The following is a 25,024-nucleotide window of genomic DNA, read 5'->3' on the forward strand; positions in this document are numbered from 1 at the left end:
GAAATTTAAGCACTTCGTAACTTTACCAAACCATTAAATGAAACTTGTTTAGATTACACAGATAACTAGGGAGCAACCACATCTTCATTCTATATTTCGTAATCTGTCTTTGTCACTCTTCCCTTGATCTTTGGATGTAAGAATTTGTTCAAATTAGCTAAATCTGCATTTAAGTTTCAGTTGTTTATCTCGCTCAGTCTGTGACCTCTTTTTACAACCTGGTCAATGTTGTTTTGGAGCTCATTTATTACTTTATCTTCCCCAATAATGCATTAAGCCTCTTACCTTTTCACATTAATTTGTTGTTTGCCCTTCTAATTCTCCAATTCCCTAAACAGATCAAAGTACAATAGGGTCAGACTTTTCCTTCTGCTTTTTAGGGTAAATAACAAACTAGAGACTGTGGCTAAATCAAACTTTACAAAAATGCTTATAACTTTAGAACCATCTTTTCACTGAAACTTGATTAACTTCTGTAGTGTTTCTTCCTACTGAGAATCTTATCTAGTATGTCTATATAGAGCTTACAAGTCAAGCTGTGAGCAACTGCTGTATGTAACTGTCAAAGTTTTCCTGCCACCTTGTGTTCGCTAAAAAAACCCAAGTGGCCATATTGCCAACTTAGTCGTGTGCTACTACAACAAAGATTATTTTTATGAAGAAAGTATATTTTTAAAAGAAAAAATATTATTAATTCATGGCAGGGCGACCCACGGTGGTAAGGTTAGAAGGAAAGAACTAGACAAAGCAAATTTTGAAACCATGATCCAGGCTGAAGATATTTTTATGATGTGATCGGCTGCAACAACAGATGAAGGCTGCAGTATTAGGGAAGTCTCCAGTCAAACAGGTTCCCTTTCCATGCAATACACACAGAGAGAGAGACACACACATGCACACTGACGCATGCTAACTACTCTCAAATACCGCCTCTGGCGATGGGCAAAATTGATGGGGACGGGATCGCGACATCTGGATTTCTCCATCTTTCAACCAGTATATAAGCAATAGAGTTTGACCCAGTTATTTCACTCTTGGAATAGGCACAGAAGTGCATTTCGACAGCTTTCTTCATGGTTCAGCAGCCCTCTTCACTCTTCTTACCCCTCAGGGGGAAAGGGCTAGAAAATGTGCCCTAAAAATGGTCTCTTCTGTCACCAACCTGGCTGGAAAACTGCATCCAGCAGGCTATGGTGTGAAAATCAATGGCAATCTTGGAACCTGGAAAGTAGAAACGCTCATGGATGAAGAGCAAAACATCATCTAGAATGAAGAACTGCCCTTGTGCCCATGAACTTGTATACTTCAGCATCGATATTGCTGCCCTGCTGGAGACTGGAAGACCAGGCAAAGGGCAACTGAGTGAAGAAGATGGTGCTTCTTCTGGATAGGAAAACCTACAATCAACCTAGGATGAATGGAAGCAGATTTACCATCAAGAACAAACTTTACTGCTCCACCAAAACAACAAACTCAAGACTTCTTGAAGGCATTCACAATCAAAACACTGGCATATAATTGGCCAAGTCATCATTCAGTCCTGAAACCAAAAGTAATTTTTACCATGACAAAAGCAGTAATCAATGCAGATGACCAGTTCATCTGTTCCCTTATGTCTAGCAAATGCCACCAGAAACAGCTGAAGATGTAAAATCAACTCAGAAAAGAAATTATTATGGATTGGCTTCAAGAGCCAAGTAGAGTAGCAAACCTCCATCATTGTCTTCACCCAAATCTCCAAAGAGTTTATATTAATGGAATAGGTGAAACCTGGAAGAATCTAAAGATTGCCATCATCTTATGCTGTGAAGAAACTTATGCTGTGTTGATGGTCAGACTGATCTTTGAGAATGGCCACATCAATCGAGATCTCATCAATAAGAGGAGGAAAGCTCTGTGTCTAGCAAAACGGCATGGTGGCTCAGTGATTAGCACTGCCTCATACCACCAGGGTCCCAGGTTCAATTCTATTCTTGGGCGACTGTGTGGAGTTTGCACGTTTTCCCCGAGTCTGTGGGGTTTCTGCTGCGTGCTCTGGCTTCCTCTCACAGTCCTATGATATACAGGTTAGGTGGATTGGCCATGCTAAATTGCCATAGTGTCCAGTGACATGTAGGTTAGTTGGGTTGGCCATGGGAAATACAGGTTACAGGGATAGAGTAGGAGGGTCAATGTGGACTTGATGGACTGAATGGCCTGCTTCCACACTGCAAGGATTCTATGATTCAAAGTGATACCACCAGCAAGTTAAAGAGATTTTATCAATCAGAAAGCAGAGTTACAATGAATAACTAGGGAAATCAGGAACCAGTGGTGGACTGAGAAAGCGAAGGAGCTGCAACTCCTTGCTGATAAACAACATGTTTGAGGTTTTTTCAGTGCCATCAAGGTAATTTACAGATCCATGCCCTTGGCCTCAAATCAGAGTAAAGATGAACACTTTTGCGAAACAGAAAAAAAATCAGCCTTCGATGGAGTGAACACATATGTTGATGACAATGTTATCCCTGCTTTATTAGAAGACAATCTTCAACCGTGATGCAGTTATTAATGAAGGCATGTTTGAGGAAATACTCCAACAACCTATCATAGATAACCTTGGACTCCTACCTAGTGTGTCCAAACAAAGAATAGAAAAGTTGCAGGATTAATCTAATCTAATCTAATCTAATCTAATCTAGTTAGACTGGATTTCAGCGGAGCTTTTAAATTTGGAAGAGCAGGGCTTGCCCACCATCTCCCAGAACTGTTCCTGAAAATCTGGGGCAAAGAAGAAATCCCTGCCGATCTTAGGAGTGTTGTCATCACCATTGTCTTCAAGAAAAGTGGCAGTTTCCAGAGACTGACAATGATATGACAGAATCCTTCGATGTTAAGACAGGATATATCATTTGAAGGCAATGTTCAAAAACATTCAACTTCGCCACATTTACAATTTAAATATTGTGCAATTTAGTTTTAATAACGCAATCCCCCAAAATGTTGAACTTAATGGCTGTCACATGCGCAAAAAAGACACATGCACTTCTCAATCTTTATCACCATAATTTTTCATCTTGCCGTGAACAAGCTTCCCAGTGATATGGACATTGTCTACACATGGATGGAAACATTTCAACCTCAACCAGTTGAAATCCAAGAAGAAAATGACATTGACCTCGCTTATGGAACTTCAGTATGTTGATGACAATGTTATCCCTGCTTTATTAGAAGACAATCTTCAATCTTCTCATAATGCCTTCGTGGAATTGTACAAAAGAATTGGTCTCTGCCTCAACCTCAAGAAGATTGCCATATTTCACCAACCAGGCTCAGGTTAAGTTCTGGTCCATCCCTCCATTAAGATCAATTGAGAAATCCTCCCAAATATGGAATATTTTTACCCTAGCTGGAAAACACCCTCTGTTGTATAGCTGACACCGATATGGAGATTCAGTGTCGCATCCGATCTTTGAAGGCTACCTTTGGACACAAAGAATGAGAGTCTTCAATGACCTTAACATCTGTGCTGATACCAAGATCCTTGTGTTTTCAGGCAGTCATCCATCCAACTCTTGGATTATGTGTAGGTGTCAGCTCAAGGCCCGTGAGAAGTATCATCAATGCTGTTTGAAATGTATTCTCTACATCAGCTGGGAGGACAGATGTACTAACATTACCACCTTTGAAGCAGTCAGTTGCACTAGTATTAAGGCAATGATCATCTGAAATCAACTCTGTGGGGCTGCCTACATGCATAGGGTGCCTGAGATCTAACTGTCAAATCAAGCTAACTTCACTGAGCTCAAAGAAGACACTAGAATGAGAAAAGGTCAAAAGAAGCATTTCAAAAACTCCCTGAAGATTTCCTTCAAGAAATGCTGCATAGATATTCATGTGTGGGAGAACCTTGTTCAGAGAAAAATGACTTGGAAGAAGTCCCTTAATGAGGCAATGCTTTGAGAACACCTATTGGCAAGAGCAAGTATGGAAAAGGAACAGGAGAAAACATTGCTATTGATTTCAAAGCCAAGGACCAATTCCACCACCTGCAAAGACCTGCCAAATGTGAGGTTGGAGATGCGGCTCTAAGAGCAGACTCATTAGCCATGCAAGGACTTACAGAATTCATGACCAGTGACACAGAATTTCCGAAGTAGACAGTTATACTTATTAGTGAGTAATTGCTGATGACAGCAAAAGTGGATTAATTCTTACGTCCTGGAAATATTTTTCTTCATGGACAGATATCAATGATGCAACTCAGTCTTTTTTTACCAGCTGTCTGAGGAACAGAATGTTTCATGACAAAGATCTCAAATCTGACATCAATCTCAGGGTTTACAGGGCACAGAGTTAAGAGCTCTCCTATATATGTTGAAACATAGAGGAACAGCAGACACTATAAATCCCTCAAAAAATTTCACCAGTAATGTTTCTGTGAGATCCTGCAAATACAATGGCAGAATAGGCACTCCAGTATTAGTGCCCTCTTTCAGGCCAATATTCGCAGAATTGAGGCACTAATTTCTGCACTCTGGGTGGCACATTATCCACATGACTGACATAATCAGTCCAAAGCAAGCTCCATACTTCAAATTTCATCTTTGCAAATGATTACCTGGAAGTCAGTGGAAACACTTTGAGGATGTCCTCAAAGCTCGTTATCACAGAACTTTATGAATCTCTTGCCAAAGCCACCCAAACCAAAGACGAAGCACCATGCGTCATCAAGGTCTACCTGTGGAAAAATGTTTAGTTATGTGGGGACTTAGTATTTATGGTTTTCAGTGCTGCGAAGGTTTTTTTTTAAGGGTCAGAAGTAATTTGGAATAGCGACCTAAAGACAGCATTTCTCTGAAATCATGTGACTTGAGCTAAACTTCTCAAACAACTACTTGGTGAGATAATTAGTGCTTTTGTTGACTTGATACATAGAAGGGAAGCCCATAGGCCAGAAACAATTCCGAATTGCTAGTTTAAAAGTAGTCAAAGCTTTAAGTTTATATTTGAGTTCATTAATAGAAGTCAGTGTGTTAAGCAGGGTGACAATGCAACTCAGGAACACACAGAAATGGAGAGAAGAACCACATCTGGTGACTGGAGAAAGAGTTGCTGAAAGGAAACTTTTATGACTGGTTAGTTCAATAAAAACTTTTATGTAAAGATAGGAGTGATATATCATCCAAGTTGTGTCTGTAAAGGATTTTGCTGGGAAAAGGATTGAGTCTATCTTCCTGTTGAACATGAAATCTTTCCAAATTTTCTTATTTTTTCTCGTGGAGTAAACTTAATTTACAGCTTCATGTGAATGTTATTTGACCACCATGGTAATCAAATTGCAAAAAATAAAACTTGTAGCCTATCAAGCCAGGTTTCACTCCGGAATCTTGACTTATGCAGTATTACCATTAGCTGAAGGTCATAACAGAATGCTGAGGTGAACAATTTAGTTACCTCAGACCCACAATTCAGAATGGATGAAAATCTTCATATGAAATGGCTGTAGAAAAATGATTTGAAGATAATGTGTCTTTTCAAATGTCTACTTAAATAAAATGGTCTTTTGTTTGTGATTTTAGGAAGCGAGTAGGCTAATCTCTGCCTGAAACAACTGCTCATAACTTCAAACTTGCTTGACATATGTAACAGAATTCTTGTAAATAACATTTGTGACAAAAAGCTCGGAGAAAGAATTAACCAAGGTTATATAATGGTATTTGGGATTTGGAGCAAATGGGGCCTTTACTCTCAGAATGCTTCACTTCACATTTAATTGTATTAAATTGTGCTTATCATTTGTCTGCCCAATTTCAGGATTTTGTCTATTCCCTCTTCCCATCCTCATTATTTATTACTTTGCCAAGTTTTATGCAATTTAAATTTTAAAATATTTTCGATGACATCTGTTATGGATCAGGCCAGACCCCCTCAAAATATTTCAAGAAGGTAGCCCAACCCTAATTTTGCTAGTTGTTTTAAGCATTGGTAAAATTGGTATTCCATTACAGCATTAGCTGGTTAAGACACTTAGTTTTAAGCAAAACAGAATTTATTTACAAAATTACAGAATGAAACACAAAATACGGAAAACAGAATACTTATACTATCCGAAAACCCAACAGCCTATCCCAACTTAACGATGCTGTTCCCGATACTTGCAACAATCCCCATAAACACCCATTAGCACAAAAGGTAAAATCAAACAAGTTCCTATAGGAGAGAAGTCAGAGAGAGATCAGCATGGACCTGCTTCTGGGTCTATTAGTCTTTCTTCTCACACACTGCTTTAAAAAAAAGCAAACCAGAGAAAAGCTGAGCTAGGAGAACTGGCCACTCTGCTGTCATTATGCAAATGTGTTTTCTTTTAACTCAAAAGCCTTCTGCCTGAGGCAGTATCTGTTAGTTATCAGATTAGCCCTAAAGCCCACCCAAACTCAGACCTTTGGGAACATATGTCATTTGCAACCTCTCTGGAAAAACCAAGGACTGCATAGCCTTGTTAAAGGAACATCTTCATCGCACATAGTACATGTCTTTTACAAATAATGTGAAAAGTCTTTACTCCCTAATACAGACTTCTGAGGGCCCCCACTGCATTCTTATCTCCAATCAAGAAAACATGTACTGTATCTCTCATTACCTCTGAACACTCAGTCAGTTATGTATCCAAATTCCTACACTCCCTTTGGTGCCATTTACTTTTGTTCCAAAAATGTCTATTATGTGGAATTTTATTAACTGCTTTTGAACGTCCAAATGTACAATAGTTGCTTCATGACCTTATCACATAAATGCTCTGAAAGAGCTCAGTCAAATTAATGAAACACATTTGCTCTTGATTCTTATTCGTAAATAATCCATGCTTCTCCAAGTGTGACTGAATTTTATCTTTGCAATGGTCTTGTAGTTTTAACATGATTGATGTTGTTGCATTTATTTCTCACCCTTTTTGAATGATGATACGTTCTGTGTGCACAGGTTTAATTCGTAATTTTGACTGATGCTAATCTATTTAATATCTCTTTTGTACTTTTACCACTTGTAGAAGGTGGTAGTGTGGTGATAATATCACTGTACCAGTAATCCAGCAACCTAGACAAATGATCTGGGGAGATACATTGAAATCCAATCACATCAGCGGTTGAATTTAAATTCAATGAATAACTCTGGAATTTTTAATAAATGAAATCATTAACAATAATCATAAAACTCCTTTAGTTCACTGATATCCTTTAAGGAAGGAAATCTGCTATTTATCACAGATTCACATACTCATACATCTGATATGACCATGTAATTTACTCAGATCAATAGGAAATAGGGATAGAAAATAAATTCTGGCCTTCGTAGTGACACTTACGTCCCATGAAAAAATAAAGAAAAAAAATCTCTTGACTTCCTTGTCTTCTGTAGTAATTTCTTGCTTAATGTTAGTTGTGTTCTAGAGGAAAGTGCAACTTTAAATGAAATTGTACTAAGCATCTCAGATCTTCCCATTACAACCTATGTAATAGCTAGTTCAGTCCTTTGAATCTTTTTTGTCAGGAAGAGTTGGAAAAATTGCATCTTGCTAATCCTAAATTGTAATTGAGGATCTGTTAAAATAATTTTAGAAGAGAAAAATAACTCATAATAGTTACCAACTGCCTGCTGCTCTCCCACTCGCCGATCCTTTTTTGTTCCCTGACTTTCTCGCTTACTGATCCTCTCTGATTGTTGCTTCTCTTTCCTGCTTGTCCTTAATTGGCACTTCCTGATCCAAACCATTGATGTCAGCAAGGGCTCAGGAGAGGGACTGTGACAGAGGGATGAGACTAGTTGCAAGTGGAAGAGTTGGAGGAGAGGGAGTGGGGAGGGAGGTGGGGTAGGGTAGTGGTGATGGGGAAGCATTGAACTGGGGAGGGTTGGGGAATGGGAGCAGCTGCTACAAATTGTGTTAATTGGGTCATACGATGCAACTTTGATCTTGGTATAAAATTATGCTAAAACAGAAATCATGATTTGAAATGCACGTACATGGCATTGTTATATCATGATATTGCAACAATGTAATTTAAAATGGGGCAACTTGGAATAGAAGCTGACTGTACTTCCACATAAGCGTTTTGGACTATAACCTTATGCTGTGAGATTTTTAACTTTGTCCACCCCAGTTCAACACAGGCACCTCCGCATCATGTACTATGACATTGAGTTCTTCAGCTTTTGTGAAAGCAATTTCCAGTGATTCATGCCCTTTACCTCCGCAAGAAAATTTCCTTTTTATGTCTTTAACCAGTCCCACTATTCCTCTAAGTATCTTTTTACATTTATAAGCTTGTAGAAAACTTTGCATTCCCATTTATGTTTTCCATTGTTTCCCTACAGTACTTAATTCTGCAGATGAAATCCACGGTTGCTTTGCTCCTTATCGACTTGGAAGCATTTTGATTATGATGTTTGCCTGTACATAGTCCACAAATTCTTTATCACCCTTGCCTTTTATGTATTTTTTTTCACTGCAGATTGTAGCAATTGAAGTTTCTTACTGATATGCTGCACTGTTTAAAGATTTCTTTGAAATATACTTGCAGATCTCTCTCTCGTCTCACCATTTGATGGTCCATTTTAAACACTCAGCAATGTAACTCATTTTTGTTTCTTCACTAAACAAATAAATTCAACTTTTGAACTGTCTATATTGTTATCCTGTAAAACTGTAATGTGACAGATCATAATTACCTTACACTGCTCCCTACAATCCTCCTCTATCCCATATAAGTATATTTTTGCCAGGCCCATGCTAAAGTAAGGTGTGTGTTGTAGTCATTATTATTGCAGCTGTGTGTAGCACCTCGTTTATGTAGCTTCACAATTTTATTTTTAATATTTGTTGCACAATTACAGATGTGTTTAAAAATATCTACCGTGTTAGCTGTGACTCAGATAGCATACTATTCTGAGTCAGAGGGTTGTGGGTTCATGCTCTGCTCCAGCATCTCTACAAAAAAATCTAAATACAGGACTAAATTGGATGTATTATTAAACCACCTCAGGCAAAAAAAGTAAAATATCTATGGCACTATTTTGAAGTGGATTAGAGCAATATTTTGGGAACTTTGGTCAGGTTGAGAGGGTGGTGTAGGGTGTGGGGATTTCAATTTGGGTCAGATTTGGCAGGGGCAGGGAATGGTTGGGTCCAACAGTTGTATGAAGCAAATATGAGTCTGTTTAATAGTTAGACAAGGAGTTAAGAGTTGGACTATGCATTTAACAGTCCAACTTCCCCTGTGTAATTATTTTACTTAATTTTTTTTACTCTTGTGTAATTATTTTATTTTATTCATTCATGGGATGAGGGCATCACTGGCTAGGCCAGCATTAATTGTCCATCCTTAACTGCCCAGAAGACAGGTAAGAGTTAATCACATTACTTTTGGGTCTGAAATCACATGTAGGCCAATCAGATAAAGTTGGCAGTTACTTTCCCTCAAGGACATTTGTGAACCAGATGGGTTTTTACAATAATTGGAAATCTATTTGTGGTCATCATTAGACTTCCAATGCCAGATTTTTATTGAATTTAAATTCTACCATTTGTCACGGTGGGATTTGAACCCTGGTCCCAGCAACATTACCTGGGTCTCTAGATTACTAGTCCAGCAATAATACCACTAGACCATCACGTCCCCATTATATTGGACGGTCTGAAGTTTCCATTTGAATGGATGCTTTCAGAAGGGTCCTCACATAGTGGAATTGCCCAGCAAAAATTCAGTTTCCCAGACAAGTCATTTGGAGTTTGCTGCAGTAGAGATTCCACAAGGTAACTTCCATCTAACTGCAATAACAACTGTCTGGCCAGCAGAAAATCCATCTGATGTCTGTGGGAGCTGTCTGCGCATTAATTCTATCAGCACTTCAAAAAATACTTCAATGCCCACATCTACAGACGTCTTTAGATTATATTCCCTTCAGTATGGAAACAGGCTGTTTGACCCAGCAAGCCCACACTGACCCTCTGAACAGTAACCCACCCAAACCCATTCCCCCACCCTATATTTACCCTTGACAATGACACCTAAGACTATGGGCAATTTAGCATGCTCTATTCACCTGACCTGCAATCTTTGGATTGTGGGAGGAAACCCACATGGACAATTGCAAACTCCAGAGACAGTCACCTGAGGCAGGAATCAAACCTGGGTGCCTGGCGCTGTGAGGCAGCACTACTAACCACTGAGCCACCGTGCCACCCTAGCCCTCTTTCTTTAGCTTTCCTGGATTTTGTTTCTTTGATCCATTCAATTCTTACTTCTCGATAAAAGTTTATTCTGCCGATGTTAATTCTCTCTAAGTTACGATGGATTTTTTTCCCTTCCTTTGTGTTGCTGCCATCATGCCCCCTCCTTTCCCCACCCCATTTTTGTTCAGTATTTATTGAAATACTTGCTCCATTAAGGCTCTTACTTTTAGCCAGTTATAAAATAAAGTAAATATTCTGGCCAAACCATGTCAATCAAGCTATTATTAGACCTTAATTTTAAACTTCACATCTGAATTTAAAATCTCTCAGACTTTGCCCCTCCCTGTACTCCATATCTCAGTACCTACTCCAGCCTAACAACACATGATAACTACGCTCCTCTAACTCTGTGCCCTTGAACATCTCTGATGTTATTGCTGCATACCGATGGTGATGACTCCTGCTGCCGAGCTTTGAGCTTTGACATCCCTCTCCAAACCTCTCCAGTTCTATACCCCTCTTTTATATTCTGTCTCCATCTTTTCTCCTTTAAACTACTCCTTAAAGTCTGCCACTCTGACCGAGGCTTTGGTCATCTGCCCTCACATCTCATGAACACAGGAAGTTCCTTTCACGACTTGGCATCAAATTTTGTTTGATAAGGTTCCTTTGAAGTATGTTGGGATGTTCTATTCGTAATGCTGTGTACATATAAATTGCTTTACAGTTATTGGTAGACAACCAGGAGGCGAGATGAACATAGCAATCCAGGCAGCATTAGGAGGTTGAGAAGTCAACATTTTGGGCATAACTCTTTTTAGGACTGGGATTAGTGTAAGGGGAGATGCAGAAGTGGGGGGGGGGGGGGAGGCGTGGTTGCGGTTGGGTGTCGAGGAAGGGTTATGGGTGGAGAGAAGGGCTGAGTGCTGTGGTACTGATAGGTGATCACAGGTAGAGGGTATAGCCTGTGGGTTGATGGGAGGAATGAATCCGCTAGGTAGCTGGAAGGAAGGGTCGAGACAAAAAAATTGCAGATGCTGGAATCCAAGGTAAATAATAAGAGGCTGGGAGAACACAGCAAGCCAGGCAGCATCAGGAGGTGATGCAGAAGCCAATGTTTCAGGAGTTCTGAAGAAAGGTTACACCTCTAACATTGACTTCTGCACCTCCTGATGCTGCCTGGTCTTGCTGTGTTCTTCCAGCCTCCTGCTTGTCTACGGAAGGAAGGGTAGGGATAAGGAGGGGCTGGAAAGGGAGTGGGGAATGGGAACGGAGGTTATTCAAAATTGGAGATCTCAATGTTGAGTCCACAAAATGTATAACTCCACCCCTTCAAGGAAAGAGGTTTTGTCTGAACTCCAACACTTCATTAAATTGCCATCAAGAGTTTTAATGACAGTGTGTATAATCATAACTCATTCATGTTGTGCCTTGAAATTGTTTCATGTAACCAAGAAATACAAGTTTGCTCCCTTACTCTGGTAGACTTTTTCATGTGTTAGAAGCAGGTTTTCACAGTACAGGCTATGTGCTTGGCTCTATTTTGTTTTGCAGTTTGGAATTGTCTATAAACCTTTCCTTAAACCATAAGGTAAAGGGTGTGTATGTTTGTCTGGAGTATAATCCAGATGGTTCAGAATAATGAGGTGTAACTCACTTGCACTGGGCAAATAAGTGAAAAGTTGACAGTGACCTCACAAGCACATTTGCTATTAAACTGGTGTGAATATTTTTCAAAATTAAATAACCTTTTTTGACTGAACTTTTCAATTTTATGTCAGCAGTAGGCAGTTTTTATGTTTTGAAACTATTTTATAGAAATTAGTTTGATCTTTCCAACTAGTTCTAAGGTTTGTGTTTATGTTTATGTTTATGTTTGTGTTTGTGTTTATTCTACCATGACATTGTATTGCTATAGATTTAAAAATTATTTTTATTTCCATTTAGTGTTTTGAAGAGCATTTTTCTCAGAGCAAACTGACTATTTAACACTGTTTTCTGTTTTTACATAAGAAAAGTCTGATATGGAATCTTGGTAGGTACTGTTATAAAAATGAATACTGCATTATACCATTGTTAAGAATAGGGATGACTCATTCACTTCGGTTTCTAAACAGAGTTGTTTGATACAACTGTTTTGATCCCAGCTGTGGTAATATTGGACAGAATGAAACCTGGCTTGATGAGACCATGAGTTTTATTTTTACTATTTGTTTACCATGTAATTAACATAATAAGCAGGAGCAGGCATTGGCTATTCAACCCCTCAAGCCTGCCCCATCATTCTATAAGATCATGATCCCAGGCATCAAATTGTCTTTCATGGCAGCTCCTCATAGCAATTCCTTCTTGTTTCAAAGCTGTATCTATTCCTAAACATGATCAGGGATTCAGCTTCCACAACTCTTCGGGTAGACAGTTCCAGACATTCATTACCTTCTTGGAGAAGACTTTAATTTACAGGAATTCTTTATTCTGTAGCCTTATTCCCTTATTCTGTAGCTATATCCTAGTTTGAGATTCCCCCATTTAGTGGAAATCCCTTCACAACAGGTACTTTGTCAAGCTGTCTCAGAATTTTGTATGTTTCAATAAGATCTTGCCTTATCCTTCTCAACTCTAATTATTAAGGCCTAAACTGTTTCTCCATTCTTGATTAGTCAACCTCATTGTTCCAGGAATCAGCCTACTGAATCTCTTTTCGACTGCCTTCAGTGCTATCATATTTTTTTTATATATGGGGGGCTAACACTGTACACAGAGCTCTGGTATGACCTCATGGCACCTGTACAGGTATAAGAAGACTTCTCTATATAAAAACACTAAACCACTAGCAATAAAGTCCAAAATTCCATTTTCTGCCTTAATCACCTGCTGTACTTGTATGCTAGTTCTTTTGTGTTTTGACCACCAAGAACACCCAGATTCTTTTCTGTTGCACATTTTTAGAGAGCCTCACCATTTTAAAAAAATGAGGTGGCCAAATTAGTTTTTAAAAAGGTCATCCAAGCTCATTATACACAAAATGTTTCCTTTTTAATTTGGACCTACTATAATCATAGAGTCATAGAAATGGTAAGCACGGAAACAGACACTTTGGTCCATGCCGACCAGATATCCCAACCCAATGTAGTCCCACCTGCCAGCACCTGGCCCATATCGTTGTAGTTGTACCAGCCTCCACCACTTCCTCTGACAGCTCATGCCATACACGTACAACCCTCTGTGTGAAAAAGCTGCCCCTTAGGTCTCTTTTATATCTTTTCCCTCCCACCCTAAACCTATGCCCTCTAGTTCTGGACCCCTCCACCCCAGGGAAAAGCCCTTGTCCATCCAACCATCCATCCATGAACACATCTGCATTCATTTGATGTTGCCTTTCAGTTATATCACATTCTGAGGTCCTTAAAAAGCTGCTACCTCAGTTCACTTACTCCTTAATTAGTTCCTTAAACTTGTGTTTTCAACAGTCTTGCAGAATGCTTTCTTCTTAGAAAGCTTAAAGCCTTCCATCCTTAGTGCCTTCAATTTAACTTCTAAGCCATCCAGAATCACTTCCAGGATTATTTTGGAGATAGTTTAATTACACTGTTGTTGTGACAGATCTTTGCTCCTGGCTTATCTGCTTCCCTTTAAAAGAAACCTGTACACTGCCTTCCTAAATGCACTTGATTCTATTCCTGTCTTCCTGTGCAAAAGAAATTGTTGTTGTTAAACAGCAGCCTAATTTTGTATCTCTCTTCTACTGTTAATTCTGATGCACTGAATTGTTCACCTCTGCTTTAGAATCAAAACTCCCAGATGATAATATATTGGGAACCTCCTCTATGCAACAGTTTTATGAAATATCAAACATGTCTGTCAGTGTTACAGAAATCAAATGAAAGTCTGGCAGCCTTTTCTGAGACTGAGCTCTTTGTCATGTGGAATGGTGTATTGTGCAAAAAGCCTGCTATCTGTGGTAAATTGGAGCAATCATTAATGGCTGTTTTGTTGTGGATTTTAAGAAACGAACTGTTAACTGGAATATATTCAGAATATGTTCCATTAAAAAAAAATCAATGAAGTTAAGCAAAATCAGAACAGAAAAAAATCAGAACAGTATTGATTTCAAACTGGAAGAAATGTAAATTGTTTAATGAAAATGCTTATTATTCCTTCTCTTTTGCCTTTGTTATGTTAGAAAATATCACCTTGGGTTGGATTACGCAAAATTAACGTCTCCTACTGGGGCTGGGAAGATATGTCACCTTTTACAAACACAACTCTGCAGTGGCTCCCTGGTGAACCCAATGACTCTGGTTTCTGTGCATATCTAGTAAGAGCCGAAATTGTTGGATTGAAGGCTTATGCGTGCACTGAAATGGCAAATGGTCTAGTTTGTGAAAAACCAGTTGGTAAGTTTTGGCTTACCTCCGTACACAAATGTTCAGCATGATTTTGAAAGAAATGAAAATAGATAAACAAATAAGAAATGGGGCTTTTTTTTAGGTTGTGAAACCAGAGAGGCAATCTATCATTTGATATTGATAATAAAATTATAAATTTCTGTATAAAGAATTTAATTGGAACATATCTGTAAATAACAAACAATTTAAATTTTCATTCTAGGTTGTTCATACTTGAGTTATGTTTGTTGGATTGTATCTAAACGGTTTACATACTAAAACATACTTTTATGTGTTACATGCCAAATGAGCAGTTATTTTCTGCGTCTGCATTCCTGCACACAGATGATCATTAGAGAAGCTAATCGGCTTTTTGTGTTGGTCAGATGATCAATGCTTTGATCAGTTCTGAATATCAGTGGAACAGAACTTGAAAATGTCAGAGTGAAAAAGAAAATCTGTACAAAATATTTGTTGCTACTATATTCCTGGCTGACCGTCTTTTATAAATGAAGTATCTTAAAGTAGAAATCCGTAAACTTCCTTGTTTCTTTCAAATTCTTGTGTCCTCCCATTTTCATTTTTCGCATCAATCCCAAGGAGGTCGTTTGTTTTATACTTTGAAAGACCAATATCTGCTTGCCAGATTTAGCCACCTTCTTACTGAAGACCCCTGTCATTGCACGCCGCCTTCTTCTCCTTCCTGGAATTTCCCTTGTGGTTTTGCCCCTGAACTTCACAGAGTGCCCTGATCAAGCTATACACTGGAGAAACTACATTGTTGATTAATTTGATACTAGTATGCCTTCAGAAACCTAATAAAGTTTAGATTAGTGTGCTTCATATAAAATCAACAACACCATTCAGTCATATTTTAAGAAAGCAAGTGGTTGATGAAGAAATTGCTAAATGTGAGGCGGTAATTAGTTTTTGCTTCATATGTGAAGTTTCAAAGGGACACTGTTGTAGACTGGGAAACATTTGTTGTGGACATCCAAGATGCAATAGAGAAAAGGTATGCTGTTGCTTGTAGTCTTTATTGGGCAATTGCTTAGCATGGAGATGGGAGGGCCCCAGAATTCCTACATGGCAGAGTAGGAAGGCTTGGAGACAGTCACTGTTTTACTCCTTGTCCATGTTTTGTTGGGAAAAGTCTTGTAGATACTAAGCTTGCCCAGTTATTAGTAATGTGCTACTTCTGCAAGAGGAGGTGATCTTTTAAAGCATCGTGCCACAGCAGAAACCTTCCACCTCCAAATCAAAAATGTAAAGGGAGGTCAGTTAATTCCAACTGTGTCCAGGAGCTAGAAGATATGGCTGACCATAAAGTGCCTTCTTTTGGGCAAGGACAAATTCCAAGGAAGAGTTTTGGTGTGCTAACATTATGTTCAAAGGCTACAGAAGAAATTTCCAACATGACGTGGGAATACGAGTGTTAAATTTTCCTAATTCAGTAGTGGTTGAAATCTGATTTTCTACATTCTTCGATTATATAATTTCACAGTCTGGGGGCAGTTAAGAACCAACCACATATGGGTTAGACCAAGTACAGATAGCAATTTCTCTCCTGAAAGGAAATGAAACGATAATTTCATGGTCACCATTAGACTCCTAATTTCAGATATTTATTGAATTCAATTCCACCATCTGCCGTGGTAGGATTCGTACCCAGGTCTCCAGAAAATTACCTAGTTTCTCTGGATTAACAGTTGAGCAATAATGCCAGTAGGCCGTCGCCTTGCCTTGACTGCTATGCTACAATATAATGGAAGGTAAGTGGCAGAAGCTCTTTATGTAATTCAAAATCAAAATGCTCATTATTGACCTGGATAGTTGGTAGTTTTCAAATTATGAATTTCTAGATAGGAACTCACTATGACTCAGAACTATCTACCATTGTTGTGACTGATATGCATCCATTAGGCCAGGAGCTATATTATTCTAAATTGAGTAAAAGGTTCCTCAAAGATTGATATACTATTCCTCAGGCCTTTGGCATGCTGAGACTCTAGTTTACTACTCAGTCAGACTATAAGCTGTTGGACATGTTCAACACTAAAAAAATTTGATTGAGATGCTTCCTAGAATGTAGACACCTGGCATTTGATATTCCCACAGAGTGTGTCCATGATGAGCAGAAACTGTTTCAGATATGTTATCCCATATTTCATTGGTGTAGTCCACATAATGCCAGATATATTATGCAGAACCCTCTGCTTCCTATTATCGTCTAGCAGCCAGCTAGACACTGTGGGAATTGTGCATCCCAAAAAGCTTGTATCGAGTCTGTACAGATACACGGGAAAAATTGGCAATGACAGGTTTTCAGCTAATCAATTCATCCACTTTGTTAGAATCACATGATCAGTAGGGAATCAAGAGAAACACATGTGTTAGTACCCATAAACAGGCCTTGTCACTTGTAAGCCCAAGCTTGGATATTGTCTAGATCTTGTTGATCAGCAGGACACACAAATCCAACAAAAGTTTCAAGGACTGGGGAGTTTCCTAATATTCTGGACAACAATGTATTACTTAATAAACACCACTGGACTGGACTAATTACCCACATGACAGGATGACAGCCAGACCCACCCACTAACTGGTTCATATGTCCCTTTGCAGGAAGATACTCTGTCTAGGCCTTCTCCAAAGGTGTTAAGAACATGATCAGGCTGATCAGCCAAATCTCTGCAGCACGTGGGGATGGCATCAATGACTTTAGGTGGAAGGAGGTGGATGTAGCATGATGTGAATAATATGTTATACTAAATACATAAATGTTTATTAGTTAGGACTTGTATGGTGTCCAGCCACAGCTATCAAAGGCTACTTGTAATATTACTGAACTATAACCTGGTGTTGTGTGATTTCTTTTAACTTTGTACATCCCAGTCCAACACCGGCACCTCCAAATCATGTAATGTTACTACAAGTCTGACTGCCTTTTGAGTCTTGTTTTTCTTCACTCTGCTATAAGCTACAAACCCAACTTTTTCAGTCCATACTATGGGGCATTATGTACACATATCTCAGCCTTTGTGATTTCATTCCTCTCGCAAAAGTCTCCTTCAAGCCTGCCTCTTGGATTATCTAGTCTCTCCTTCTAACCCCCGTCATCCCCTGCCATTTCGCATTCTGTTTGATCACCAGTGTTTTGCACTTGTGAAATACTTTGTTTGTATCCTATGCTGTGATGTATACTTTTATTGATGTAAAATTGTATGTCATTTGAAGTGGGACAAAGTGAGGATTGCAAATGCTGGAGATCAGAGCTGAAAAATGTGTTGCTGGAAAGCGCAGCAGGTCAGGCAGCATCAAAGGAGCAGGAGAATCGTCGTTTCGGGCATAAGCTTATCCAGCAACACACTTTTCAGCTGTCATTTGACGTGATCATACTAATTTGTGTCAAGGTTAATTTTCAATGTTCCATGGTTAGTTTTTTTTATGCTGTACTTTTCTAAAATGTGACAACTTGACACTCACAACCTGTCATGAGGTTTCTTTACAAGGTGCTCTTATGAAATAAATCTTTATGATTTGCAATATACCTAAGGTCATGTGTTTCTGTAGTATAAACAGAAAATGCTGGAAAACTTCAACAGGTCTGGGAGCATCTGGGGAGAGAGAAACAGTTAATGTTTCAAGTCCAAAGATCTTCTTTTGAACTACAGATCTGTTCTGAGGAAGAGCCTTTGGACTCAGTGTTAACTCTGTTTTCCTCTGCACAGTTACTGCTTGTCCTGACATTCTTCAGCATTTTCTGTTTTGATTTCATATTTCCAGCATCCAATATTGTACTTTCAGTTAATGACATGTGCTTTTTGTATTGGACTAATATTTAAACCTTCATTTTGTACTCTAGAGGGCAGACATGCTCTTGAATTAAAGCAGCTACAGCTAATCTCAAAATCTGTTTTTTGTTTCTTTGACGTGATAAATGTGCTAAATCTAAATTTGATCTCACTTAGTAATTATGACAGATATTTTTGTATAGCAAAAACTTAAAAATGATAAGGAAAACGAGCAAGAATTATTTGTATAATTAAATGCATTAAGAATAATATCTGAAACTCGAGACTTGTTTTAGCATACAGGTCAAATTTTCTACTTGACTAAACATTACATGGGATTCCTGAAGAAGGGCTCATGCCCGAAACGTCGATTCTCCTGCTCCTTGGATGCTGCCTGACTTGCTGCGCCTTTCCAGCAACACATGTTCAGCTCTGATCTCCAGCATCTGCAGTCCTCACTTTCTCTGAAAGATTACATTGCACACAATATATGCAGTATGTGCTCTAGTAAATATACTGGCTCCTATATTTGGAAATATTTTCCCTCATTGATACACAATATGCAATAACCAAATCCATATAATGTTCATCTAAGGAACTTTAATAGAAGACTGTATTTATTTTCAACAATAGTTAGAGTAATAGAGTCATAGAGATGTACAGCATGAAAACAGACCCTTCGGTCCAACCTGTCCATGCCGACCAGATATCCCAACCCAATCTAGTCCCACCTGCCAGCACCTGGCCCATATACCTCCAAACCCTTCCTATTCATATACTCGTCCACATGCCTCTTAAATGTTGCAATTGTACCAGCCTCCACCACGTCCTCTGGCAGCTCATTCCATACATGTACCACCTTCTGCATGAAAACGTTGCCCCTTAGGTCTCTCTTATATCTTTCCCCTCTCATGCTAAACATTTGCCCTCTAGTTCTGGACTCCTTGACCCCAGGGAAAGACTTTGTCTATTATTCTATCCATGTCCCTCATAATTTTGTTAACCTCTATAAGGTCACCCCTCAGCCTCCGATGCTCCAGGGAAACCAGCCCCAGCCTGTTCAGCCTCTCCCTATAGCTCAAATCCTCCAACTCTGGCAACATCCTTGTAAATCTTTTCTGAACCCTTTCAAGTTTCACAACATCTTTCTGATAGGAGACCATAATTGCACACAATATTCCAACAGTGGCCTAACCAATGTCCTGTAGAGCTGCTGCAACATGACCTCCCAACTCCTGTACTCAATATTCTGACCAATAAAGGAACGCATACCTAACACCTTATTCACTATCTTATCTACTTGCGACTCCACTTCCAAGGAGTTATGAACCTGCACTCCAAGGTCTCTTTGTTCAGCAACACTCCCTAGGACTTTACCATTAAGTATATCAGTCCTGCTAAGATTTGCTTTCCCACAATGCAGCAGCTCGCATTTGTCTGAATTAAACTCCATTTGCCACTTCTCAGCCCATTGGCCCATCTGGTCCAGATCCTGTTGTAATCTGAGGTAACCCTCTTCGCTGTCCACCACACCTCCAATTTTGGTGTCATCTGCAAACTTACTAATTGTACCTCTTATGCTCGCATCCAAATCATTTATGTAAATGACAAAAAGTAGAAGACCCAGCACTGATCCTTGTTGCACTCCACAGGCCTCTAATCTGAAAAACAACCCTCCACCACCACCCTCTGTCTTCTACCTTTGAGTCAGTTCTGTATCCATATGGCTAGTTCTCCCTGTATTCCATGAGATCTAACCTTGCTAATCAGTCTCCCATGTGGAACCTTGTCGAACACCTTAATGAAGTCCAAATAGATCACATCTACTGCTCTACCCTCATCAATATTCTTTGTTACTTCCTCAAAAAACTCAATCAAGAGACATGCTGTCCCACGCACAAAGCCATGTTGACTATCTCGAATCAGTCCTTGCCTTTCCAAATACATGTACATCCTGTCCCTCAGGATTCCCTCCAACAACTTGTCCACCACTGAGGTCAGGCTCACCAGTCTATAGTTCCTTGGCTTGTCTTTACCGCCCTTCTTAAACAGTGGCACCACGTTTGCCAACCACCAGTCTTCCGGCACCTCACCTGTGACTATCGATGATACAAATATCTCAGCAAGAGGCCCAGCAATCACTTTTCTAGCTTCCAACAGAGTTCTCAGGTACACCTGATTAGGTCCTGGGGATTTATCCACCTTTAACCGTTTCAAGACATCCAGCACTTCCTCCTCTGTAAAATCTGGACATTTTGCAAGATGTCACCATCTATTTCCCAACAGTCTATATCTTCCATATCCTTTTCCACAGTGAATACTGATGCAAATAGTCAAGATTGAGAAAATGTTATTTATCCATTTCAGCATCATGAAGTTTGCTCATGGCATCCAATTTCATAATGTCAGTGTTTATAGAAAAAGTAAAGAATTAAGTACAATTCTGAAAAAATAGGAATGTGATAATTAGAATCCAGTGTTTTTTAGTCTGGGAGAGGTACTGGTGGACTACTCCAAATATGCATTCCAACAGTAAAAATATTCTTTCTATAAATTTTTGCTATTTTCTCTGCACAGCATTGGGGCAGGTAGCATCTAAATCTTATGGATCTTTGGCAATTAAAATAGCATTTAAGTCATCTACACTGCAGCGAGAACTACTCTTTCAAAATGATTTCATTAGCTGTAAAATGCTTCACCTTATATGGTTGAGAAAAATGCTAAATTATTTTATTATTCTGAAAATACTAAACTGTGCAGGATATAATTATGGCATAATTACATAATAAAATAGAGAACTGGGGAAGAACTCATTGCTGGAGAAATGAGTCCTGATGAAGAATCACTGGACTTGAAACATTAATCTGCTTTCTTCTCACAGATGCTGCCAGACATGCAGAGTTTCTCCAGAAATTTCTGTTTTTGTTTCAGATTTCCGGCATCTGCAATTCTTATGTTTAACTATGTAATTATGCCTAAATCTTTAGAAGGCCAGATAGCTGCTGGAGCACTGCAGATTTAAGTTGCTGTTAGAATCATGTGGAATTGTAGATGCAGCTGAATTCAAGGGAATTGCATAGGACATGATAAATTCCAACAGGCAATCCACCTGTATCTGCAATCCTTCATGAAAGCACCTCAATTTTGTAAATTCTATTGGTTACAGTCCACTTAAGCTTAATAATTCCCCAGTAAAAGATAGAGGATTAAACCTTTTCTAAGTCTTGGTTGACAGTTAGGTTCACCTTAATTCCTAAGATCCATGGACCTGACACCATCCAGGCTTTGCTAATCATACCATCTGTGTCTTAAAAATAATATTTTTCTAGTGATTTTAAAGTGAGAGTCTGCTGAGTTCACAATCTAAAATTTGGATGTGCTTGAACTGCAGTCTAAAACTGATGAATGTACGCTTATTTTGAATTTCCTCCTAATCGTTTGTAACTGTTCAAGAAGGCAGCTCACTACTACAGCCTTCTCAAAGGCAACAGTGGAAGGGGAATAAATGCTGGCTAGCCAATGATACCCATGTCCCATGAGTGAATAAAAAATAACTTGCAATTGGACTTTGGTTTAAGTCCTTCTTTAGAAGAAAACAACTGCAGCAGTATAGTTGAGTGAAAGCCTGCACAAAGTGAATGTCAAAAATTGAATAAGTATAATCAGACAAATATTTTGCTATGTAACAGGTAAAAAGCTGAACCTGAAATCATGCACATTCACAATCCAAAATTAAGGGCAGCCTTCAAAGCACCAAGCCTATTAACAACTTGAAACACAGGGATCACAGATCAAAACCAGGTGTAGTGGTTTTAAAAAAAATGTATTTTATGAAATGTGGAACTCTTTCTCCAATGTTAGTAGACGTAAACATAGAGCTATATTCTCAGGATTGAAGAAGTGAGATGTATATGATATTAATGTCTCTGGATGAGTAATCCAGAGGCCCAGGCTAGTGACCTGGGATATGAATTAAAACTTTCCCTCAGAAACTAGTGGAATGTAAGCTCGGTTAATAAAAAATGTGTAATATAAGGCTAGCATCGCTATTGGTGACAATGTTAACTATCATTAATTATTGTAAAACCTATCTTGTTCACTAGTTTGTTTTAATTAAGCAAGTCTGTTGACCTGGTCTGGCTGACATGTGACACCATTTTATGATGATTGCAGCTGATTTCATGACTGGACTTATCAGATCCCTATCTGAATTCTGGCTTAGCAGATCATATTTTGTTTTTATTTGGTTTTAACAAGCTGGTCTTTTAGACAATAAACAATAGGTGCAGGAGTAGGCCATTCTGCACTTCGAGCCTGCACCACCATTCATTATGATCATGGCTGATCATCCTTAATCAGTATCTTGTTCCTGCCTTATCTCCATAACCCTTGATTCCACTATCCTTGAGAGCTCTATCCAACTCTTTCTTAAATGAATCCAGAGACTGGGCCTCCACTGCCCTCTGGGGCAGAGCATCCCACCACTCTCTGGGTGAAGAAGTTTTCTCCTCATCTCTGTCCTAAATGGCCTACCCTTTATTTTTAAGCTGAGTCCTCTGATTCAGGACTCACAGTGAAACATGTTTCCTGACTCCAGGGTGTCCAATCCTTTAATAATCTTATACGTCTCAATCGGATCCCCTCTCAGTCTTCTAAACTCAAGGGTATACAAGCCCAGTCGTTCCAATCTTTCAACATAAGATAATCCAGCCATTCCAGGAATTGACCTCGTGAACCTACAATGCACTCCCTTAATAGCCAGAATGTCTTTCTTCACATTTGGAGACCAGAACTGCACACAATATTCCAGGTGTGGTCTCACCAGGGCCCTGTACAGCTGCAGAAGAACCTCTTTACTTCTATCCTCAATCCCTCTTGTTATGAAGGCCAGCATGCTATTATCTTTCTTCACTACCTGCTGTACCTGCATGCTTGCCTTCATTGACTGGTGTACAAGAGCACCCAGATCTCTTCATACTGCCTCTTTACCTAACTTGACTCCATTTAGGTAGTAATCTGCCTTCCTGTTCTTGACACCAAAGTGGATAACCATACATTTATCCACATTAAACTGCATCTGCCATGCATCTGCCACTCACCTAACCTGTCCAGGTCACCCTATAATCTCCTAACATCCTCCTCACATTTCACCCTGCCACCCAGCTTTGTATCATCAACAAATTTGCTAATGTTACTATTAATACCATCTTCTATATCATTAATATATATTGTAAAAAGCTGCGGTCCCAGCACTGATTCCTGCGGTACCCCACTGGTCACTGCCTGCCTTTCCGAAAGGGAGCCATTTATCACTACTCTTTGTTTCCTGTCAGCCAACCAATTTTAATCCAAGTCAGTACTTTGCCCCCAATACCATGCGCCCTAATTTTGCTCACTAACCTCCTACGTGGGACTTTATCAAAGGCTTTCTGAAAGTCCAGGTACACTACATCTACTGGATCTCCCTTGTCCATCTTCAGAGTTACATCCTCAAAAAACTCCAGATTAGTCAAGCATGATTGCCCCTTCATAAATCCATGCTGACTCTGACCTATCCTGTTACTGCGATCCAGATGTGTCGTAATTTCATCCTTTATAATTGATTCCAGCATCTTTCCCACCACTGAGGTCAGACTAACTGGTCTATAATTTCCTGCTTTCTCTCTCGCTCCTTTCTTAAAAAGTGGTAGAACATTAGCCACCCTCCAATCCACAGGAACTGATCTATCGAACTCTGGAAAATAATCACCAATGCATCCACGATTTCTAGAGCCACCTCCTTCAGTACCCTGGGATGTAGACCATCAGGACCCGGGAACATATCAGCCTTCAGATCTAACAGTCTCTCCAACACCAACTCCTGGCAAATATAAATTCCCTTCCGTTCAGGTCCTTCAGCCACTGTTACCTCAGGTAGATTGCTTGTGTCTTCCCCAGTGAACACAGATCTGAAGTACCAATTCAACTCTTCTGCCACTTCTTTGTTCCCCGTAATATATTCCCCAGTTTCTGTCTTCAAGGGCCCAATTTTAGTCGTAACCATTTTTTTCCCTTTCACATACCTAAAAAAGCTTTTACTATCCTCCTTTATATTTTTGGCCAGTTTACCTTCATATCTCATTTTTTCTCTGTGTATTTCCTTCTTCGTAATCCTCTGTTGTTCTTTAAAAGCTTCCCACTCATTTTCCCACTCATCTTTGCTATATTATTCTTTTTCTGTTTAGACTTTATATGTTTCTTAACTTCCCACATCAGTCACAGCCACCCCTGCCTCCTCATAGGATCTTTCTTACTTTTTGGAATGAACTGATCCTGCATCTCCTGCATTATATCCAGAAATATTTGCCATTGTTCCTCCACTGTCATCCCTGCTAAGGTATTGCACCATTGAACTTTGGCCAGCTCCTCCCTCATAGCTCCATAGTTCCCTTTATTCAACTGAAATATTGTCACTGCCGATTGTACCATCTCCCTTTCAAATTGCAGATTGAAGCTTATTTATTTTGGTCACTACCTCCTAATGGCTCCTGCACTTCGAGGTCCCTGATCAATTGTGGTTCGTGGCACAATACCAGATCCAGAATTGGCTTCTCCCTGGTAGGCTCCAGCACCAGCTGTTCTAAGAATCCATCTCG

General features: G+C 39.3%; 1 protein-coding gene across 1 annotated transcript in view; it reads left to right on the forward strand.

The window, feature by feature from the left end:
• atrnl1b (attractin-like 1b) overlaps positions 1-25,024 on the forward strand; it is a 904,204-nt gene that overhangs the window by 221,941 nt on the left and 657,239 nt on the right. Inside the window, exon 16 of the mRNA XM_060841800.1 lies at positions 14,391-14,604. Coding sequence (XP_060697783.1) covers positions 14,391-14,604 — 214 coding nt within the window. The remainder of the gene's footprint in view (positions 1-14,390; positions 14,605-25,024) is intronic.

This window comes from Hemiscyllium ocellatum, chromosome 22 (assembly GCF_020745735.1).
Source record: "Hemiscyllium ocellatum isolate sHemOce1 chromosome 22, sHemOce1.pat.X.cur, whole genome shotgun sequence".
NCBI classification, from domain to species: domain Eukaryota; kingdom Metazoa; phylum Chordata; class Chondrichthyes; order Orectolobiformes; family Hemiscylliidae; genus Hemiscyllium; species Hemiscyllium ocellatum.